Source organism: Wyeomyia smithii, chromosome 1 (assembly GCF_029784165.1).
Source record: "Wyeomyia smithii strain HCP4-BCI-WySm-NY-G18 chromosome 1, ASM2978416v1, whole genome shotgun sequence".
NCBI classification, from domain to species: domain Eukaryota; kingdom Metazoa; phylum Arthropoda; class Insecta; order Diptera; family Culicidae; genus Wyeomyia; species Wyeomyia smithii.
In genome coordinates, this window is record NC_073694.1 from 186087932 (window position 1) to 186105816 (window position 17885).

At 40.3% G+C, this 17885-nt stretch overlaps 2 protein-coding genes across 7 annotated transcripts in view; one reads left to right on the plus strand and one right to left on the minus strand.

Moving 5' to 3' along the window:
* LOC129733887 (uncharacterized) overlaps positions 1-17885 on the minus strand; it is a 302189-nt gene that overhangs the window by 162330 nt on the left and 121974 nt on the right. The gene's annotated exons all lie outside the window — the stretch shown is intronic.
* The window catches only part of LOC129733881 (cadherin-23-like), a 66446-nt gene that overhangs the window by 14392 nt on the left and 34169 nt on the right, over positions 1-17885 (plus strand). For all 6 annotated transcript variants that reach the window (XM_055695456.1, XM_055695458.1, XM_055695457.1 and 3 more), the window contains exons 3-10: positions 10878-11491; positions 11561-11829; positions 12100-12194; positions 12253-12432; positions 12488-13123; positions 13187-13374; positions 13428-13784; positions 13839-14569. In XM_055695456.1, coding sequence (XP_055551431.1) covers positions 10878-11491; positions 11561-11829; positions 12100-12194; positions 12253-12432; positions 12488-13123; positions 13187-13374; positions 13428-13784; positions 13839-14569 — 3070 coding nt within the window. The remainder of the gene's footprint in view (positions 1-10877; positions 11492-11560; positions 11830-12099; positions 12195-12252; positions 12433-12487; positions 13124-13186; positions 13375-13427; positions 13785-13838; positions 14570-17885) is intronic.

The window sequence follows — 17885 nt, forward strand, 5'->3', positions numbered from 1 at the left end:
ATAGTTTTGTGATCCGAAGCATTGAATACGCACTTTCCAATGAATACGCAATTTTCTTATTCAGCAAATAAAGATTTTTGATGGACAATTTTTAGAAAAAATCATGGTTTGCTTCTACTTGCTAACCTGTGAGATATCTAACTCACAAAATTGTGTATTTTTTTCAAATTTGGTGTCATATTTTCACTTAAGTACTTGAGAAACTTCTGTACACGAAAGAAAATGGCGTAATTATTCTATTTCTATCGAGAAAAATTTGTTTGACATTAATTCAAGCGAACTCAGAAAATTGTCACAATAAAACGTGAAATTCTGACAAATTTTATAAGAACTCATAGATCTTTGAAGCTTGAAGGGTTAGAAATTTTATATATTCTAAAAAGTTTAATAAAATTAAAAGATCTACAACTTTGTCGAAACCCTCAAAGCTCTACCGTGTAAGGGAAAGAAGTTGGCATCGCAACGCCACCTTCGCGGATAACATACGAACTGATTCAAACATTCAAATTGAAGTCCTAACTATACCAAGAAACTTTGTAGAAGATCGAAAACCGATTAGTCGAACGGTGAGAGCGCTAATAATTTCGTTCTGCTAGATTCCATTCCTGGCCCAGTGTGCAATGGTTCTACAACTTTCTGGCCGGATTTAGCCTCGTGTCATTACTCGAAAGATGTGCTGAAGTGGTACGAGGCTAAGAAAGTCAATTTCGTACCGAAGCATCTCAATCCCCCGAACGCACATGAACTGAAAGTTTTTCGAATTCCTCGATTTCATGTAGGGGAACTGTAGATAAAATGCCCAGTCGGGGCAAGACGCGCTACTACAATATCTTATGAAATACTCACTTTTTAAAAGTAATTCAGAAGTTTATCGATTCTATTTACACAACATGTAGTTCATATAAACTTTCTAAATTGCATAAATCTCACTAAAATTGAAATATATGTTTTGAGTCCTATTTCTTGCATTCGCACCAACAAACAATACCACCAGAGCCGGATTCAGACGGCGGGGGGCCCGGGGCAAATTTGTTTGTGAGGCCCTCTTTCCTTAAAACATTTAACGATACCTGTTCTGGAAGGTCACGAGCAAAACAAAAAAGGTCGCCTCAGGACTAGGGGAGCCCCTTGAATCGGGAGGCCCGGGGCATATGCCCCCTTTGCCCCCCCCTCGAATCCGGGCCTGAATACCACGTACCTGGAAACTGCTCTTCCTATGAACAATAGTGTTAGTATTCAGGAGCCAACGTAAAATTACTTGATTGAATAATTATTCGAATTACTTAAACGATTTTCATCAAACAAGTTCAGACGGGGCGAAATGCACCATGAGGAGCACAAAATCACAAAACAAAATGCTTGCAGTCCAGCAATATCATTCCAATTTTTGTTATTGTATAGGGGGCATAGGGGCATAATGAGCACCCTAACTTGGTTGCTGATTTAAGCATGGAAAGCGACAAAAATTTTAAGCTGTCTTCAGTGCAAAACTTGAATTAACTATCTATAATTAAAGGTACACTATTCACAAATTAAAAAGTTTATCGTATAATGGTGAATAACACAAATTAAATTCATGCATCAAAAACAAGCAACCAGTCGCTGTGTGGGGCACAAAGAGCACCCCACTGGGGCATAATGAGCACCCACGGGGTATAATGAGCACTCAGAACATGTCTTGAAACTGTGTAGAAGCACAACTGATGGGCCAACGTTTGCCGCGAGATGCAGTGATACTTGGCGGCTTGTTTCGTAAATGTTCCGTCGCGCTTTATGGTGGCCAATTCTGCCTGCAGTCCCTTTTTCTGACCGATTCGGTCTCAAAAATTTCTAATATATGTTTGCACCATCACTGTAAACAAACACTGAAACAGAACAAGTCTCACAAGTCTACTGAGATGAATTTCAGGTAATTTTATGTGACAAGGTGTGCTCATTTCACCCCGACTGAAGGTGACCATTTCGCCTCTATCGAATTAGTTAAAGTTAACATGAGATTTTAACACTAATAATAGCTTAAAATCAAAACTTCAATGATGGTGAAATTTTGGGTACGACCCATACGTCATATTGATGTGTCTACATACTTGATTGAGCCATTTAAACGACCGTAGAAGCTTATTTTGTAGTGGGCAATAATAATAATTTTTCCAAAATCCGGGAACCAAGTTGATTTTTTCAATATATTTCCATATTTTAAACAGACAAATTACTTTTGTTCTACATAAAGAGATACTGTAGTAACTACGGAAGAGTTCCACATACCACATTGTATTGAAAAATGCGTAGTTTCGCTTAAAAGAGGGGTGCCCATTTCGCCCCGTGTGCTCATTATGCCCCTAATCACCCTACTATACAACATTTTCCAGTTTTGTTAGTATTTATGTCTACACAAAGGTGAAACTATGCGAAAACAATTTGAATATTCAAAAGAATAAAACAGTTGATTTTGAAAGGTGTATGATTGTTTTCCTATCATCGATTTAATAATAAATCAAATTGACACTAACGAAAAAGATTGTCAATCTAGTTGCACTGCGCATAGCAGCACATTCGCGCATGCACTGGTTAACAGTTGTCATAGCAACACATCCGTGTTTGCGCTGGTCAACAATTGTCAAAACCATTATGAAACGTAGTTTTATTTTGATTCTGCATTGCTCCGGAAAAACCTTCTGAGATGCCTCAGTTCCGAAAAAAACGAATCGAAGACTATCCAGGTGATTCCGGATCATTCTGATTGTGTGGTTATCTAAAAAAGGCGCTTGCTGACCCTTTGTTATGGGGCGTTTTGTACACGCGTAGGCGCATTTTGCCCCAAATGACACTGAAGACAAAATCCCGATGATCTTTTTTAATTTCACGATCTCGACGTATTTCAACGATTTTAAGACTCTGAATTAACATGTTCGTTATGGTTTATCTTCCATCTCGTGTATTTTGTGAATTACAATCTGCATTGACGAGTTCCTAATGTTGGATTGCCCCCACCCCAGTTCATCTACTCCTTCCACCCTTGGTACATGTTTGAGGCAATCATGTCAAATTCAGAGCTGGTAGTAACTGAGAGACTTAAAAATAGGAACTTTAGAAACCAAATGACTGAAAAAAAAGACCAAAAAGAGACCAAAAAGAAACCGAAAAGAGACCAAAAAGTGACCATGAAGAAAATTTATAAAGATGAAACTCAGACTAAGAAGCCCAAAAAATCTAGTGATTTGTGAATTAAATAATAAATTGTAAATTTTAGGATATAAAATGATTGCATTAAAACGGCAATACAAACGTATAACAGGGTGACCACTCAAAATCAAGTTTTGATTTCTCGTTTTTTCCTGGTTTTCCCAACAATATTTCCTTAATTTTCCCGTTGTTTTATTTTTGAAAATAAGGGAAAACGAGTGCTAGAAAACTAGGGTAATCGCTCCTACATTCATCTCAGTGGTGCTTATTATGGGAGTCACTTCACGGTGAAATCAGAGTGAAGTGAATGAAGTCCTATTACGGGACTCACGTAAGTGAGGAAAACGTCGCAAGGTGACATCTGCCGTGAAATCTGGGTTATTATGAGTGTCATATGAGTGAAGTGGAAACGGAAAAAGCGACGTTTCGCGTGGAATTATTTCACGACCAGTTTGAACGGTGAAATGATTTCACGAAGATAGGAAAGTTTAAAAATCGATTGATTTGTGATCTAGCGGTAATATATATGGGATTTATTTTCCAGTAACAAGGCGAATCTTTTTTTTTCTTGAAAAAAATCGGCTCTCTGTAACTTACAAATTTTCGAGCTGCGGGCAATGGAACGTAAGGGAAAAATTGACCTTCGAATTTCGTTTAGCGGTAGGGCTCAAAAGTTTCCTCTTGTAGAAAAATGTCCTCATACAAAATTTCAGCTCAATCGACTTCCCGGGACTTAGAAATTTTTGAGCTGGAAAACATTCAGATTTCACTTGTCCTATTCTCAATTTCACTTCACTGGCAATCTCACTTCACGGAGGTGATTTTTGTCACCTCACTTGAGGTGGAATCGGGAATAGGTCTAAAAAAGTGAAGTAAGCGTGAGAGTGAAATATGTTTCACCGTGAAGTGACTTCCGTAATAAGCACCAGTTTCTATATTCATCTTATCACGCCTTTTTGATCAATGTATCGTCGAATTTTACCATATTTTCAACGTAAAACTTTAAATCACTTGACAAATCACTTGAGAAGCAAATAGATTTACTTTCAAAATTTGTAGAAATTTGATGGTGAATTGGACAAATGAGGGAAATAAGATGAATATTGGTGCACCTTGCTGTTGAGATGAATAACGGAGCGATTACCCTATGAAAACAATATTCAAATGTTCGTCGACTCCGACAAGTTTCTACACAAAGTCCAGCACAATTTTCGCTCTTTTTATCTCCAAATCGTTCGCAAACTTCCTTATGGCGCTTTCTTGTTTCTTTCACTTTTTTGTTGTTGTTAACTTGCCGTTGAGATTCCAATGCTTCAATTTCAAGTTTCAAAGTAGGCAATGCATGTAATTTTTTCGAGAATGCGAATATTGAACACGGGCTGAGGATGTGATTTAGACTTAGAAAAAATTTCTGTCGTCCAAACGGGACACAAACCCGCAATCTCCGATGTCGCATTTCGTTTAGCGGTAGGACTCGAAAGCTTTGTCTTCTCGAAAAAAAAAATCTTGCTAAATTCGACCTCAATCAGATTTTGGGGAGAAGACATCGAACAGTGGTTCAAGTTATACCTACTTGTTTAACCGATGAAAAAATAATGTCTTAGAAATGCATAAACCGTCGAGATCTTTTGTTATCTCGAAAAAAAATTGTTTTTCGAAAAACTTCGATGTCTTGAACATACATAATTTTCGAGCTGTGGCCAATAGAATGTATTAGCAATTTTTTCAAGCTCCTCAAATTAAGTTGAACCGACACTTCAAATAAATGATTGACAAAAAATATCGTTCCGAGTAGAACACGAAGTCACTCAAAAACACGGTAAAAATTTCATAAAAAGCAAACAAATCATTACGGTTTTTCGGAATTCGATAAAGATGAGAAGGGTTTCGAGCCAATTCGACTGAGGGGTTGGTAGCAAGGTTGTTAATACGATAGATTATCGTCGATAATCGTCATCGCCGTTACCGATAACGTATGGTATCGTTATTGACGATGACGATACCGTCTTCAAACATTAACGATATCGGCGATAACGATAGTCACTAGACGTTATCAGCTCACTAACGCCTTGTGCCAGTTTTGTCTGCTGTGGTAGCGAATGGCGTACGACTTGATCAAAAAGCAGGCACGGGGTGAGGAAACGTTTTTTCACTTTGGTTGATTGGAGACGAAACATCACTAGGCAACAGAAAGAAACTTTTCCTTATTTGTTTATGCTTCGCTTCTCATCAGGAAAATAAATTTCTCAGTTTTGATTGTTTTAGCCTATGAGGTGCTTTTTGAAGCACAAATTCGAATAGTAAGGTATGTAGCATTGTCATATTTGCATTTAAAATGCATCTAAATGATATATCTAATAAAGCAAGTGCAGTGGATGGTAATAAACAAACGTTATTGATTCGATACCGTCCAGTAGCTATCGTCACTGACAATGACGATAATGTCTGAAGACGTAAGCGTCATCGTCGATAACGATAACAGACGGTATCGTTATCGGCGTTTACGATAAATTATCGATTAACAACCTTGGTTGGTAGTAGCTTTTCAAAATTCAATGGAAGGTTGTGGGTGTGTAGACCTTAGTATCCTAAGTAACTTTGCATATTTTTTTTTAATTTATATGTATTGAGCAATTCTCGCTGAAACCGTCCCACTGGTGACATGAGGTCTTTCGAAAAGGATACTTTTATGTCGAAATGATTGAAAGTAGCGAAAAAATAAGAAAACCACTTCGGTTAGTTCATATTGATGGACCCCTTGGACACAAATCGGTTAAACGGTTTTTACAAAAATTGATTTTTGAGCAATTCTCGACTTTTTTATTGATTCATCTCTCTTGAATTTGTCATTGAACCCCTTGCAACCAACACATCGTTTTCAAGAGGAATGATATAGCTTTCATTTGAAGTAGAACAAAATTGGCCGCCATCTTGGATCTCGCCGCCATCTTGAATTTCATCCGGAAAATGTGTTTTTGAGCAAGTTCGCAACCACCAATTTTGGATTTGACAACACCATTGGAAAGCTGAGAAAAAATGCTTTAAGATACATTCAAAACATTAGGTGAGCATTGAGTTTACCTTGTCATTATGGTCACTTTTCAAAATCGACCTTCAAACAGTTCAACGCATGCCCGGCGCCAAAAGAGAAAGACGAAAAAACAGAAATAGAGCGTCCAGCGCACACACCAATAGAGAGATCGTGTATTTTGAGCGAATTTCGTTCTACCGGCATGAATTTTGAGAGAGATGGGTCCAACTCGCGTTCCAGGGAATTCTGACTGGGTAGCTTTAAAATAGAGGTCTCTAAAAAGAGACCTGCTACCAGCCCTGCAAATTGAGCTAAAATTTTGCACAGATGATTTTTTTTTGGGCCAATAAAAAAAAGTAGGAGGGTGGTATTCAAGACACGACCGCATGACGTTGACTACCGTATTCTCATATTCCATTAAAACAAATAGTAGAGGGAATTGCAACTCCAGTATTTGTTGCAATTTTATCTAACAGTGCATTTCTGAATGCTGAATACTAGAAGAATGAATCTCTCTTATTTAATCGCTGTCATTTCATACATACCGCATGACGTAGGACTCTATATTTTTCATCTAACAGTGCTTTCTTATTTGCTGACATTAGAGCGCTTTGAACAATAATTAATAAATAATATGAATGACATATATGGATGAAACCTTATTTATATTGGCATCCCCGCTTCCCAGGTATTCAAATTAGAAAAGCATTTGTTCGTAGTTTAAAATAACAAGAAAAACATTAGAATTAACAAATTCGATGTATTCTTCCTATTTCAGTAGACAGTAATTACGAACATATTTGGTATTTGAGACCAGAACGATTTAAGTGGAAATTCACAGATGGAAAATAATTTGACAGTAAATGAACTTCATGCATGATTAGCTTCGACTCAGCAGCACTAGACGAAACTGCTAGCAAATTACTATAGCTGTAAACCTTTATAACAAAAATCCGTATCGTCCGTATGTCACTGGTGCGGTTTTGGAATCAAAATGATGGGGTGAAATGTTCGAACGGTACGTTTTATACCAAGGCTTCGTCAGATAAATAAAAAGAAGGAGGGGCTACATAGGTGATGGAATGGTAAGGAAAAAATTTTCTTGAAAGCTGCGCTGGCCGCTGTCGTAATATTAACACCAACACAAACATGCATTTATGCAAGGTTTTTTCCGCTTGCAGCAGCATTTGGTAAAACAGAAAATTCAATTAGCCGCTTCTGTAACAAAATTTCTAGGCACCAAAAGGGGCCAGGTGCCGAATATATTTTTGTTTTTGGTTAGTCCGTCCAGAGTTCCAGCCATTTTAGTATTTTGCAGTGCCATTTATTACTAACAGCCACCAGCATAACGGGTAAAACCGGCACGAGATGACCGGTACTCTTGTCTTTTCTCCTTTCAGCTGCTATCACCTAGCGTCCGCATGTCGCTGGTGCAGTTTTGGAATCAGAATGATGGGGCGCCGGCCGCTGTCGTAAAATTAACACCAACAAAAAGATGCATATTTGCAAGGTTTTATCCGCTAGCAGCAGCATTTTGTAATAAAACAGAAAATTCAATTAGCCGCTTCTGTAACAAAATTTCGAGGCACCAAAAGGGGCCAGGTGCCGAATATATCCATGTTTTTGGTCAGTCCGTCCAGAATTCTTTCAAGATAGCGTCCGTATGTAGCCGGTTCGGTTTAGTAATGAAACTGATGGGGTGAAATGTTCGAACGGTACGTTTTATACCAAGGCTTCGTCAGATAAATAAAAAGAAGGTGGGGCTACATAGGTGATGGAATGGTAAGGAAAATTTTTTCTTGAAAGCTGCGCCGGCCGCTGTCGTAATATCAACACCAACACAAACATGCATTTATGCAAGGTTTTTTCCGCTTGCAGCAGCATTTGGTTAAACAGAAAATTCAATTAGCCGCTTCTGTAACAAAATTTCAAGGCACCAAAAGGTGCCAGTTGCCGATTATAGTTTCCTGGTTAGTCCGTCCAGAATTCCAGCCATTTAAGTGTTTTGCAGTGGCCATTTACTACTAAAGCCACCAGCATAACGGGTGAAACCGGCACGAGATGACCGGTACTATTTTGTCTTTCCTCCTTTCAGCTGCTAACACCTAGCGCTGTCGTGAAATTAACATCAACTTAAACATGCATTTTTGGAAGGTTTTTTTCCGCTAACAGCAGCAATTGTAAAACATAAAATTCAACTAACCGCTTCTATTATAAAACTGCGAGGCACCAAAAGGTGCCAGTTGCCGATTTCTCGTTTACTGGTTTCCGTCCAGAATTCCAGCCATTTTAGTATTTTGCAGTAGCCACCAGCATCACGGGTCAAACCGGCACGAGATGACCGTTACTATTTTGTTTTTCCTCCTTTTAGCTGCTAACACCGAGCGTCCGTATGTATCCGGTACGGTTTAGTAGTGAAACTGATGGGGTGAAATGTTCGAACGATACGTTTTATACCAAGGCTTCGTCAGATAATTAGAAAGAAGGCGGGGCTACATAGATGATGGAATGGTAGAGACAAATGTTTCTTGAAAGCTGCGCCGGCCGCTGTCGTAATATTAACACCAACACAAACATGCATTTTTGCAAGGTTTTTTCCGCTAGCAGCAGCATTTGGTAAAACAGAAAATTCAGTTAGCCGCTTCTGTACCAAAATTTCGAGGCAACAAAAGGTGCCAGTTGCCGATTATAGTTTCCTGGTTAGTCCGTCCAGAATTCCAGCCATTGCAGTAGCCATTTACTACTAAAGCCACCAGCATAACGGGTGAAACCGGCACGAGATGACAGGTACTATTTTGTATTTCCTCCTTTCAGCTGCTATCACCTAGCGTCCGCATTTCACTGGTGCGGTTTTGGAATCAGAATAATGGGGTGCCGGCCGCTGTCGTAATATTAACACCAACAAAAAAAAGCATATTTGCAAGGTTTTTTCCGCTAGCAGCAGCATAAACATCGGAAACAGAAAGTGACAACAACAATAACAACAAAGTCAGATCGATTGTATCCGTTAGTGTCGACTGTGCTTGGGAAGAGAGGTAGTGATTGGCTGCGCGGTATGATTTAGACAATCGATATTAATTACCAATTTTTCAATAGTGTATCTCAAACAAAAGTTTGTTTTTGTTACATAAATTTAACCGTAAAAGAATTTCTGATCGATTGATGCCAAAACCTCGAAAACCTGATTATAGATGACTGCAAAATAAGCGCTCAAAACCTGACCACTTTTATCTGGTTTTCCCTGGTTGAATTACTAGATTTTCAAATTCAGGGGCCTAACTTCGATATAGACGTTAGTCAACGTCAAAAAGTACATGGTCGGTTTCCAAAGTTTGACATGACCCTATTCGATGCCACCCTAAAATACAGTTTACGGCTGGGTATTTGTGTACGAGCGCAATGCGTATACCGTTTATAACTGTTCATATGCTTACAGTGTTGCCGATTTTGTACTACAGTCGAGGTTTTTTTGCAGAGAACTGACATCAATACAAATGTGAAAATATGGTATGGATTAGTTCATCGGTTATTTCAAACCTGAATGTGACTAATTTGCTAATCTGCTGCCTGATTCAATTGAAATGACTGATATAGGATACAACTGGCGATTAATTTCGCCAAATTCATTGATAACGGTGCTATACTATTGGACAGAGATTTGATATTGTTTTTCATATCAGTATGCGATGCATCTCGTGGTCGATATGAATGAAGTGCAACAAATAAATAACAAGTTCAAAGATTATGAATTTAATAAAATGGAAATGAAACTTTAAAAAAAACAGGAAGGCATTATAAAACAAATGAATAATGCAGTAAACTGATTAATGGAGTAAAGTTGGTTTCATCATTATGAATTTGCCCTATCTGATTTTATTAGCAGATTGCTAAAAAGCTTACATTCGAGTACATTCGTTCCTACCTTGCGCACGCACAGATATATCCGCCCCACGAACGTCAATCAATCGGAATGGTTTGACGTATGACTAATGTTGCATGCCAATCGGAACAATGTAATCAGCAAATAACAGCGCCATCGTTGGGCGCTATTACTATTACAAGCAGAGACTCAGAGCATCAGTGTCCGGAAGGTGAAGGTTTGATCGCAAACGTAGAAGTCTTGTTTACCAATCATACAAACACTGATTTTCGGTAACACGGACAGGGCGCGCCACTCGGGAGGCAATTGAATGCTCATAAGTTGGAATTGTTTGAACAAATGCTTATTTGAGTTGATATCTTATCTGTGGGCAGTAGCAATGGAAAACTGAAATGCAACGGAATGTGTTTCGAATGTTCGTTTGTTTGCATTTTACTAAAAGCACTGAAATATTGTAGCATAATGTTATTTATTTCCTTGAATTGTAATATATATATAGATATATATATATATATATATATATATATATATATATATATATATATATATATATATATATATATATATATATAATATATATATATATATATATATATATATATATATATATATATATATATATATATATATATATATATATATATATATATATATATATATATATATATATATATATATATATATATATATATATATATATATATATATATATATATATATATATATATATATATATAAATAAATAATTGATATTATAGCAGTTTTTTTTGATGCCCTTTGCAGCGTTTCCTGTTACTTATAGCATTAGTTTTGGGAAGCTCCGCCCTGGATCCACCAGGTGAATGGGAGTCGCCTCCCTTTGAATCGGTGGATGACAGAATCAAAGTCTCCGACTACGATGACGAAACCACGGCGGTATTGATCACGTTGCCGGAGGAAATTCCATCTCCTTTTACGATGGTTAAGTTGAACTACCGGGGAGACAGAATCAGCTTAGTAGATCTTCCCGATGGGCTAGGAGCGCAATTAGTTCGGGAAGGAAACGAGTTGTTCATCGTAATAAACAGTCGATTGGATTACGAACAGCCAGCGCATCAAAAATATATGATTAATATGATTGTTGAAAACGTTCGGATTTTCATAAGAATAAAACTACTAAATATCCTGGATAACGCTCCTGTTATGTCCAGTGACAACGATTGCTTGATAGACGAAGGCCGCGGAGACTTTCTATCAAACTGCAGTTATACGGTACGTCACGATGACGGCTTCGAAAAAGATGGAATCGAAAGTCAATTCACTAATCGGCTGGAGTTTGTGATTCCCGACAGTGAGGCTGAGCTTTTCGAATTTGAAGAAACCGGGACGGTGGATGTCACCAAACAGTTCCAATTAAGGTGAAGTATTTCACACACGATTAGGTGATTATGGACATAATTATTTTCATTCATATTTTGTTTATATAGAGTGCGGAAGCCCCTGGATTACAGCCTGCGAGCAGTGTACAGCTTCCCCGTAACGGTTTACGATTTAGACCGAAGGCACAATTTCACTTTGAATCTGGTCGTACAGGTCCAAAACGTCGAAAGTCGTTTTCCCATTTTTACCCGACCGTTCACGACACAGCGCATTCCAGAAAAGGAACGCTTAAGTACGCTTGTGATTGCCCTTGATGGGGACACCGGACTCAACATGCCGATTTGCTATAGTGTAGAAGCGGAGGAACAGGAAAAATGTGAGTAGTTAAAAGTCCTTTTGCCCCTCAACCTTCAACCCCAGTTATTTCATGAAGTTGGTGCTTCTGGTTATTTTTTCAAAATTCACAACCCTCACACCATTTTTCAAAATGGTGATTTACGTTCGTCACCAATAAATCTGCCATTTTAAGCACTTTACGGGATATATTTCTAGAAACTCTGAAGAATTATGGAAATCAGTTATTTTCTAAACCTCTGGTTGAAGGCAAAAGATCAGCTAATCATAATTAATGCGCAAATCATTGCAGATGGGAAATATTTCAGTATTGATAGCCAAACTGGACTCCTGAGTGTGGCGGGAATTGACCGAGATGCGGAGCAGAATGAAATCTACAAGTTCACGGTTAGTAGTCGCTTAGATGTGCGTATGTGATAAGAGTAAAAGGTGAATCTTCCTGCAGATATCCGCATACAAGTGTCACAACCCAGCGTATGTGACCAAAAACGAGGCTGCCATTATTCTGGACGATATTAACGATAACTCTCCGAAGGTCAACGTCACCCCGACAGAGTTAGTATTCTGGGAAAACACACAGATGGAGCTTCCAGTGAATAGATTTTTCATCGAAGATATAGACCTGGTAAGTACGTTTAACATTCTAGAAATACTAGCATATTTTACACGATTGTTGACAGGGAGACCACGCAACGTACCAGGTGGAGTTGCACGAAAAGGTCTCTGGAATCGATCTACCGGGGGCCGATTCGTTCAGTATCGTCCCGACCGGTGGTTACCAGCTGACCCATTTCACACTGACCATTGTCAATACCAACCAACTGGACTACGAGCTTCCCGAGCGTCAATGGTTTCAGCTAATCGTCACGGCTACGGAGCTAGCTAACAGTTCTCACACAGACCAGCAAGAGCTGAACATTACTCTGCTAAACTGGAACGATGAAGTTCCGGTCTTCGATCAGGACACTTATGATGTCGAAATAAATGAAACAATTGAAACCGGGTATCCCCTGTTACAAGTTCACGTAACGGATCGCGACGTCGACGATGTCGTGAATCTGCGAATCCTCAGTCGCATAAGTAACGATCTTGCGATCACTAGGCTAAGTGATGAAACCTCTGCAAACACATTCAGCTTCGAAATAAGCACCAATCGGGACGGTATTTTCGATTACGATGTAGCTCCAGAGGTAATCGTTCAGTTGGAAGCCCAGGACACACTCCAGACAGCAAAAGAGGAACCAGTCCACAAGGTATTCGCGCAGATAGTGATTAACGTTTTGGATGTCAACAACAAACCTCCTACAATTACAGTAGTAAGTGAACCACTGACTTCATTAACCTTGAGCTTTCATCACAATCCGTTGTCTCTGTTTTAGCCCCGAGGAGTAATGCAAATCGCTGAGAACTCTGAACCAAACACGGCTATCACTATCGATGAACTTTCAGATGCCGAGATCATTGGAACTGATCCAGATACCACAGCCGACCTTCAGTTTACAATAGACTGGCAGACGAGTTACGGGGTGAAAGAAGGGCGGCAAGTTGCTCCAGAGAAATTCGAAGGGTAGTTCGCTTTCTATATACAAAACATTGTCACTAACATTTCGCTTACCACAGATGCTTAGTTTTCGATGTCAACAGAGAGGATCGAAATCGAGTTGTCGGAAAAATACGAGTTAATCCAGAACTTGACCAGGAAACTATTAACAAAAAGTTGGATTACGAAACGTACGAGACGTTGTTTCTCACAGTAAAACTGGTAGACTCCAACCAAGTGGTTCCACCGGGTGACACGGAGGCCATTATCGTTGTTCAGATTAAGGACGTCAATGATAATGCTCCGGAGTTTAAGGGAAACACACTTCAGATCGATCGGTTCGTGCTGGAAGAAGCTGAAACGGGAACGATCGTTGGCAGCATAGCTGCCGAAGACAAAGATGGTCCCGAATTTAACCAGATAAGTTACAATTTATCGTAAGTATGAACATGAGCCACATAACAGGATTCCCCACTAACAGCAGTCAACAGTCCACAGGTGACGGATCACGAAGGCTGGATTATGATAGATGCAACAGGAATGTTGTCGGTGAACGCAACGGAAAAACCAATTGATTGCGACATCCCGGTTACCTATTATATTCCGTTGAACATAACCCTTAGCGATGGTCTCTTCGAAACGCACGGTACGCTTCAGATTACCATTACCGACACGAACAATAAGATCCCTTCATTCGAAAGTATGCCGGAGAAGGTAGAAATCTGGGAGAAATCATCATCCGGTACGGAGATTCTCGAGATGGAAGTAACTGATCTGGATCGTGATGAACCGTTCCACACGGTTGCATTCGAAATTGACTACAAGACCAGTTCGGAAAACCTGCAATACTATTTCGAGGTGAACAGCATAGTTGAATCGGTACCCGCGAATCAACGATCACGACAACTCGGAAGAGTGGTGGTGAAGGAGAACAATCGGCTGCTCGATCGGGACAATGGAATAGAACGATTTACCATCAGCGTGAAAGCTCACGACAATCCGAACAGCTCGGGACGGAAAAATACAGCCGAAGCACTGTTTACACTAGTTCTGTTGGATATCAATGATCAAACACCGGAGATGCCAGAGTACCCAGAGCTACTGCTCAAAGAGGACGCTCTGAAAGGCGCTCCTGTAGTGGTACCATTTACTGCTACCGATCGGGACGATCGCAATACTCCGAACGCTAAGATCAACTATCAGCTGACGAGCATCTCGGCAGGTAGGTCAATTATGATTTAAATCTCATGTTAACCTCATGGTGTCTCCGCTGGAAGAACTTATCCGAAAAAAATCAGTATCGCTCTAATACTCGTCATTTGAAAGCTTGAGCTGTCCCCTGTAATATGCTACCAAAATTCGTACCTTGTACATCGTACCTCAAGACCAGCGTGGAGATTATATGTTATATATTTCCAATGGTACAAAACGAAGCCTAGAGATTGTTATAAAAAATTAATTTACTCGGTCTATTTTGAGCGGCGCAGTTTCTTACCACTTCCAATTAATGCTCTTGAGTTGCTCTATAAAAAGTATTGTTTAAATTTAGGACCTAGTTCTGTTGAAAAAAGAAAAAAAACTCCAAAAATTACAATTGAAAAAAAATGCAAATTTCTTATAATGTAACCTCGACAGAAACTTTATAGGATAGAATTACCATATCAATTTTAAGAGAAATCGATTAGGCGTAGGTACTAAAAGTTTTAGCATATTGTTGGTCTTTTTAGCAATTTTTTCACTCCAAATTGTTTTAGACCCGCCAATAGGACATTTCAATGTTGGTGGTATATTAAAGGGAACACCTTAAACTGTCGAATGAAGAGTATTAGAACGATACTATTTTTTTCGGGTAAGTTTCTTCTACCAGAGACCTGAAGACCAGTGTACCTGAATCGTTAGTCAAAAATTCAAATACAAAATTAAACAGTAGAGTTATTGCACTTCTCTGCATGATTGCAAAGAATATTTACCTTCCCTGGGCTATCCTGGGGTAAGGCTCTGCTGATGTGACGTCTCAGTGGAAAATAATTTCCTTTTAAGAGACTCACTGAATTTACTGCTACATGAGAATAAGGAACATTTCTGGTAGACTAAATTACGACTAACTTAAATATATAACAACTTTAACCAAGAATATCGCAAAGATTTTGCTTCAGGAAAATTTTCAGAATAGATTTAAAACTGTTACGGTTGTGTATTTGCTTCAATGTTGTTGGCAATGCGTTGTATTTTTTTGGACCAATAATTGATATTCTGTTTTGACCTAATGTTGTGTGTGCTCTCAGGAATCGCAAATTGTTTGCGTTTCTTGTAGAATAAGTGTGGCTAGCAGAAGGTAACTGAATCGAATGGTGGAATTTCTCGCTACGAAGAATGTCGTGAACAAACATATTAGTTTGCAGATCGCAAAGGTCATTGATAGGAAGAATATTGTGAGAGTTATCGGAGTAAAGCTGCAAAGTAGGAAATAGCAATGGTATGTTAAATATAATTTTTAAGCATCTGTTTTGAAGCGTTTGAAGTTTACTTAAGGAGGATTTGCAAGCCTGACCCCAGGCGATGATGAGATAGTTAAGTTTCTTTTCGATATGCTTAATATGTTCGAACCAACAGAGTGTTGAGTCCAAGATCAACCCCAAGTATTTAAATGATGTACTTACCAAACAGTCCCAAGCCGTGGTGTGGTCTTTGCTGTACGTAAGAGTCGTCTCCGTTCCACTCGGTCCATGGCTGCAGTTCGCCAGCTCTGCAGTCTGCGTAGGGTCCGCAGGTCGTCTTCCACCTGATCGATCCACCTTGCCCGCTGTGCACCTCTCCGTCTCGTCCCTGACGGATTGGTTTCAAGAACCATTTTTACCGGGCTGTCGTCTGACATCCTTACAACAAGTCCAGCCCACCGCACTTGCCTATCTTAGCGGTGTGGACGATAGATGGCTCCCCAAGCAGCTCCTGCAGTTCGTGGTTCATTCGCCTTCTCCACACTCCGTTTTCCATCTGCAGTCCACCGAAGATGGTACGCAACACCTTCCGCTCGAAGACCGCAAGGGCGCGTTGGTCCTCCACAAGCATAGTCCATGTCTCATGCCCGTAGAGGACTACCGGTCTGATCAGCGTCTTGTAGATGGTTTACTTGGTGCGGCGACGAATTCTACTCGGTCGGAGCGTCCTCCGGAGACCAAAGTATGCACGATTTCCTGCCATAATGCGCCGTTGAATTTCTCTGCTGGTATCGTTGTCGGCAGTTACCAGTGAGCCCAGATACACGAACTCATCAACCACCTCGATTTCATCACCACCAATTTGAACTCGAGGTGGGAGGTTAGCACTGTCCTCTCGTGAGCCCCTTCCTTTCATGTACTTCGTTTTCGATGCATTGATGACCAGTCCAATCCGTTTGGCTTCAGCCTTTAGTCCGATGTACGTATCCACCATCTTCACAAACGTCCGAGCCACAATGTCAATATCGTCGGCGAAACCAAACAGTTGAACCGACTTTTCAAATATCGTGCCACTCGTGTTAATCTCCGCTCTTCTAATGACACCTTCCAGGGCAATGTTAAACAGTAGGCACGAGAGACCATCACCTTGTATTAGACCTCCTCGGGTTTCGAAGGGGCTCGAGAGTGCCCCCGAAACTCGAACTACACACATCACTCGATCCATCGTCGCTTTGACCAACCGCGTCAGTTTGTCCGGAAATCCGTAGTCGTGCATAATTTGCCATAGTTTGTCCCGATCGATTGTGTCGTACGTCGATTTAAAATAGATGAACAAATGATGTGTGGGCACGTTATATTCGCGGCATTTCTGCATAACCTGCCGAACCGCGAATATCCGATCCGTGGTGGCGCGGGCACCCATGAATTCCGCCTGGTAGTGCCCCACGAACTGCTTCGCAATTGGTGATAGTCGACGGCAAAGTATTTGGGAGAGAACCTTGTAGGCGGCGTTCAACAGAGTGATTGCCCGCTAATTGCAGCACTCCAGTTTGTCGCCTTTTTTATAGATGGGACACACAATACCCTCCATCCACTCCTCCGGTACTCGTTCGTCCTCCCAAACCTTGACAATGACCCAGTGCACGGCTCTAGCCAGTGTTTCTCCACCGTATTTCAATAGCACGCTGGGAAGTTGGTCAACTCCAGCAGCTTTATTGTTTTTCAGCCGACCAATCTCCTCCTCCACCTATTCTGGAATTCTGATGTCTTCTGCTCGTGCACCAAGATCAATTGCCATACCGTCCTCGCGCTCTACTGCATCGCCGTTTAGATGCTCGTCGAAGTGCTGCCTCCACCTTTCGATCACCTCACACTCGTCTGTTAGGAGGTTGCCGTCCAAGCTCCTGTACATATCGGCTTGCGGCACAAAGCCTTTGCGGGAGCTGTTCAGCTTCTAGTAGAACTTCCTAGTGTCGTTAGCTTGGTACAGCTCTTCCATCGCTACGTGATCTCGGTCCCCTTGCTGGCGCTTCTTTCTTCGGAGAACTGAGTTTTGGCTGTTCCGTGCCTGTCGGTATCGTTCCACGTTCCTTCTCGTAC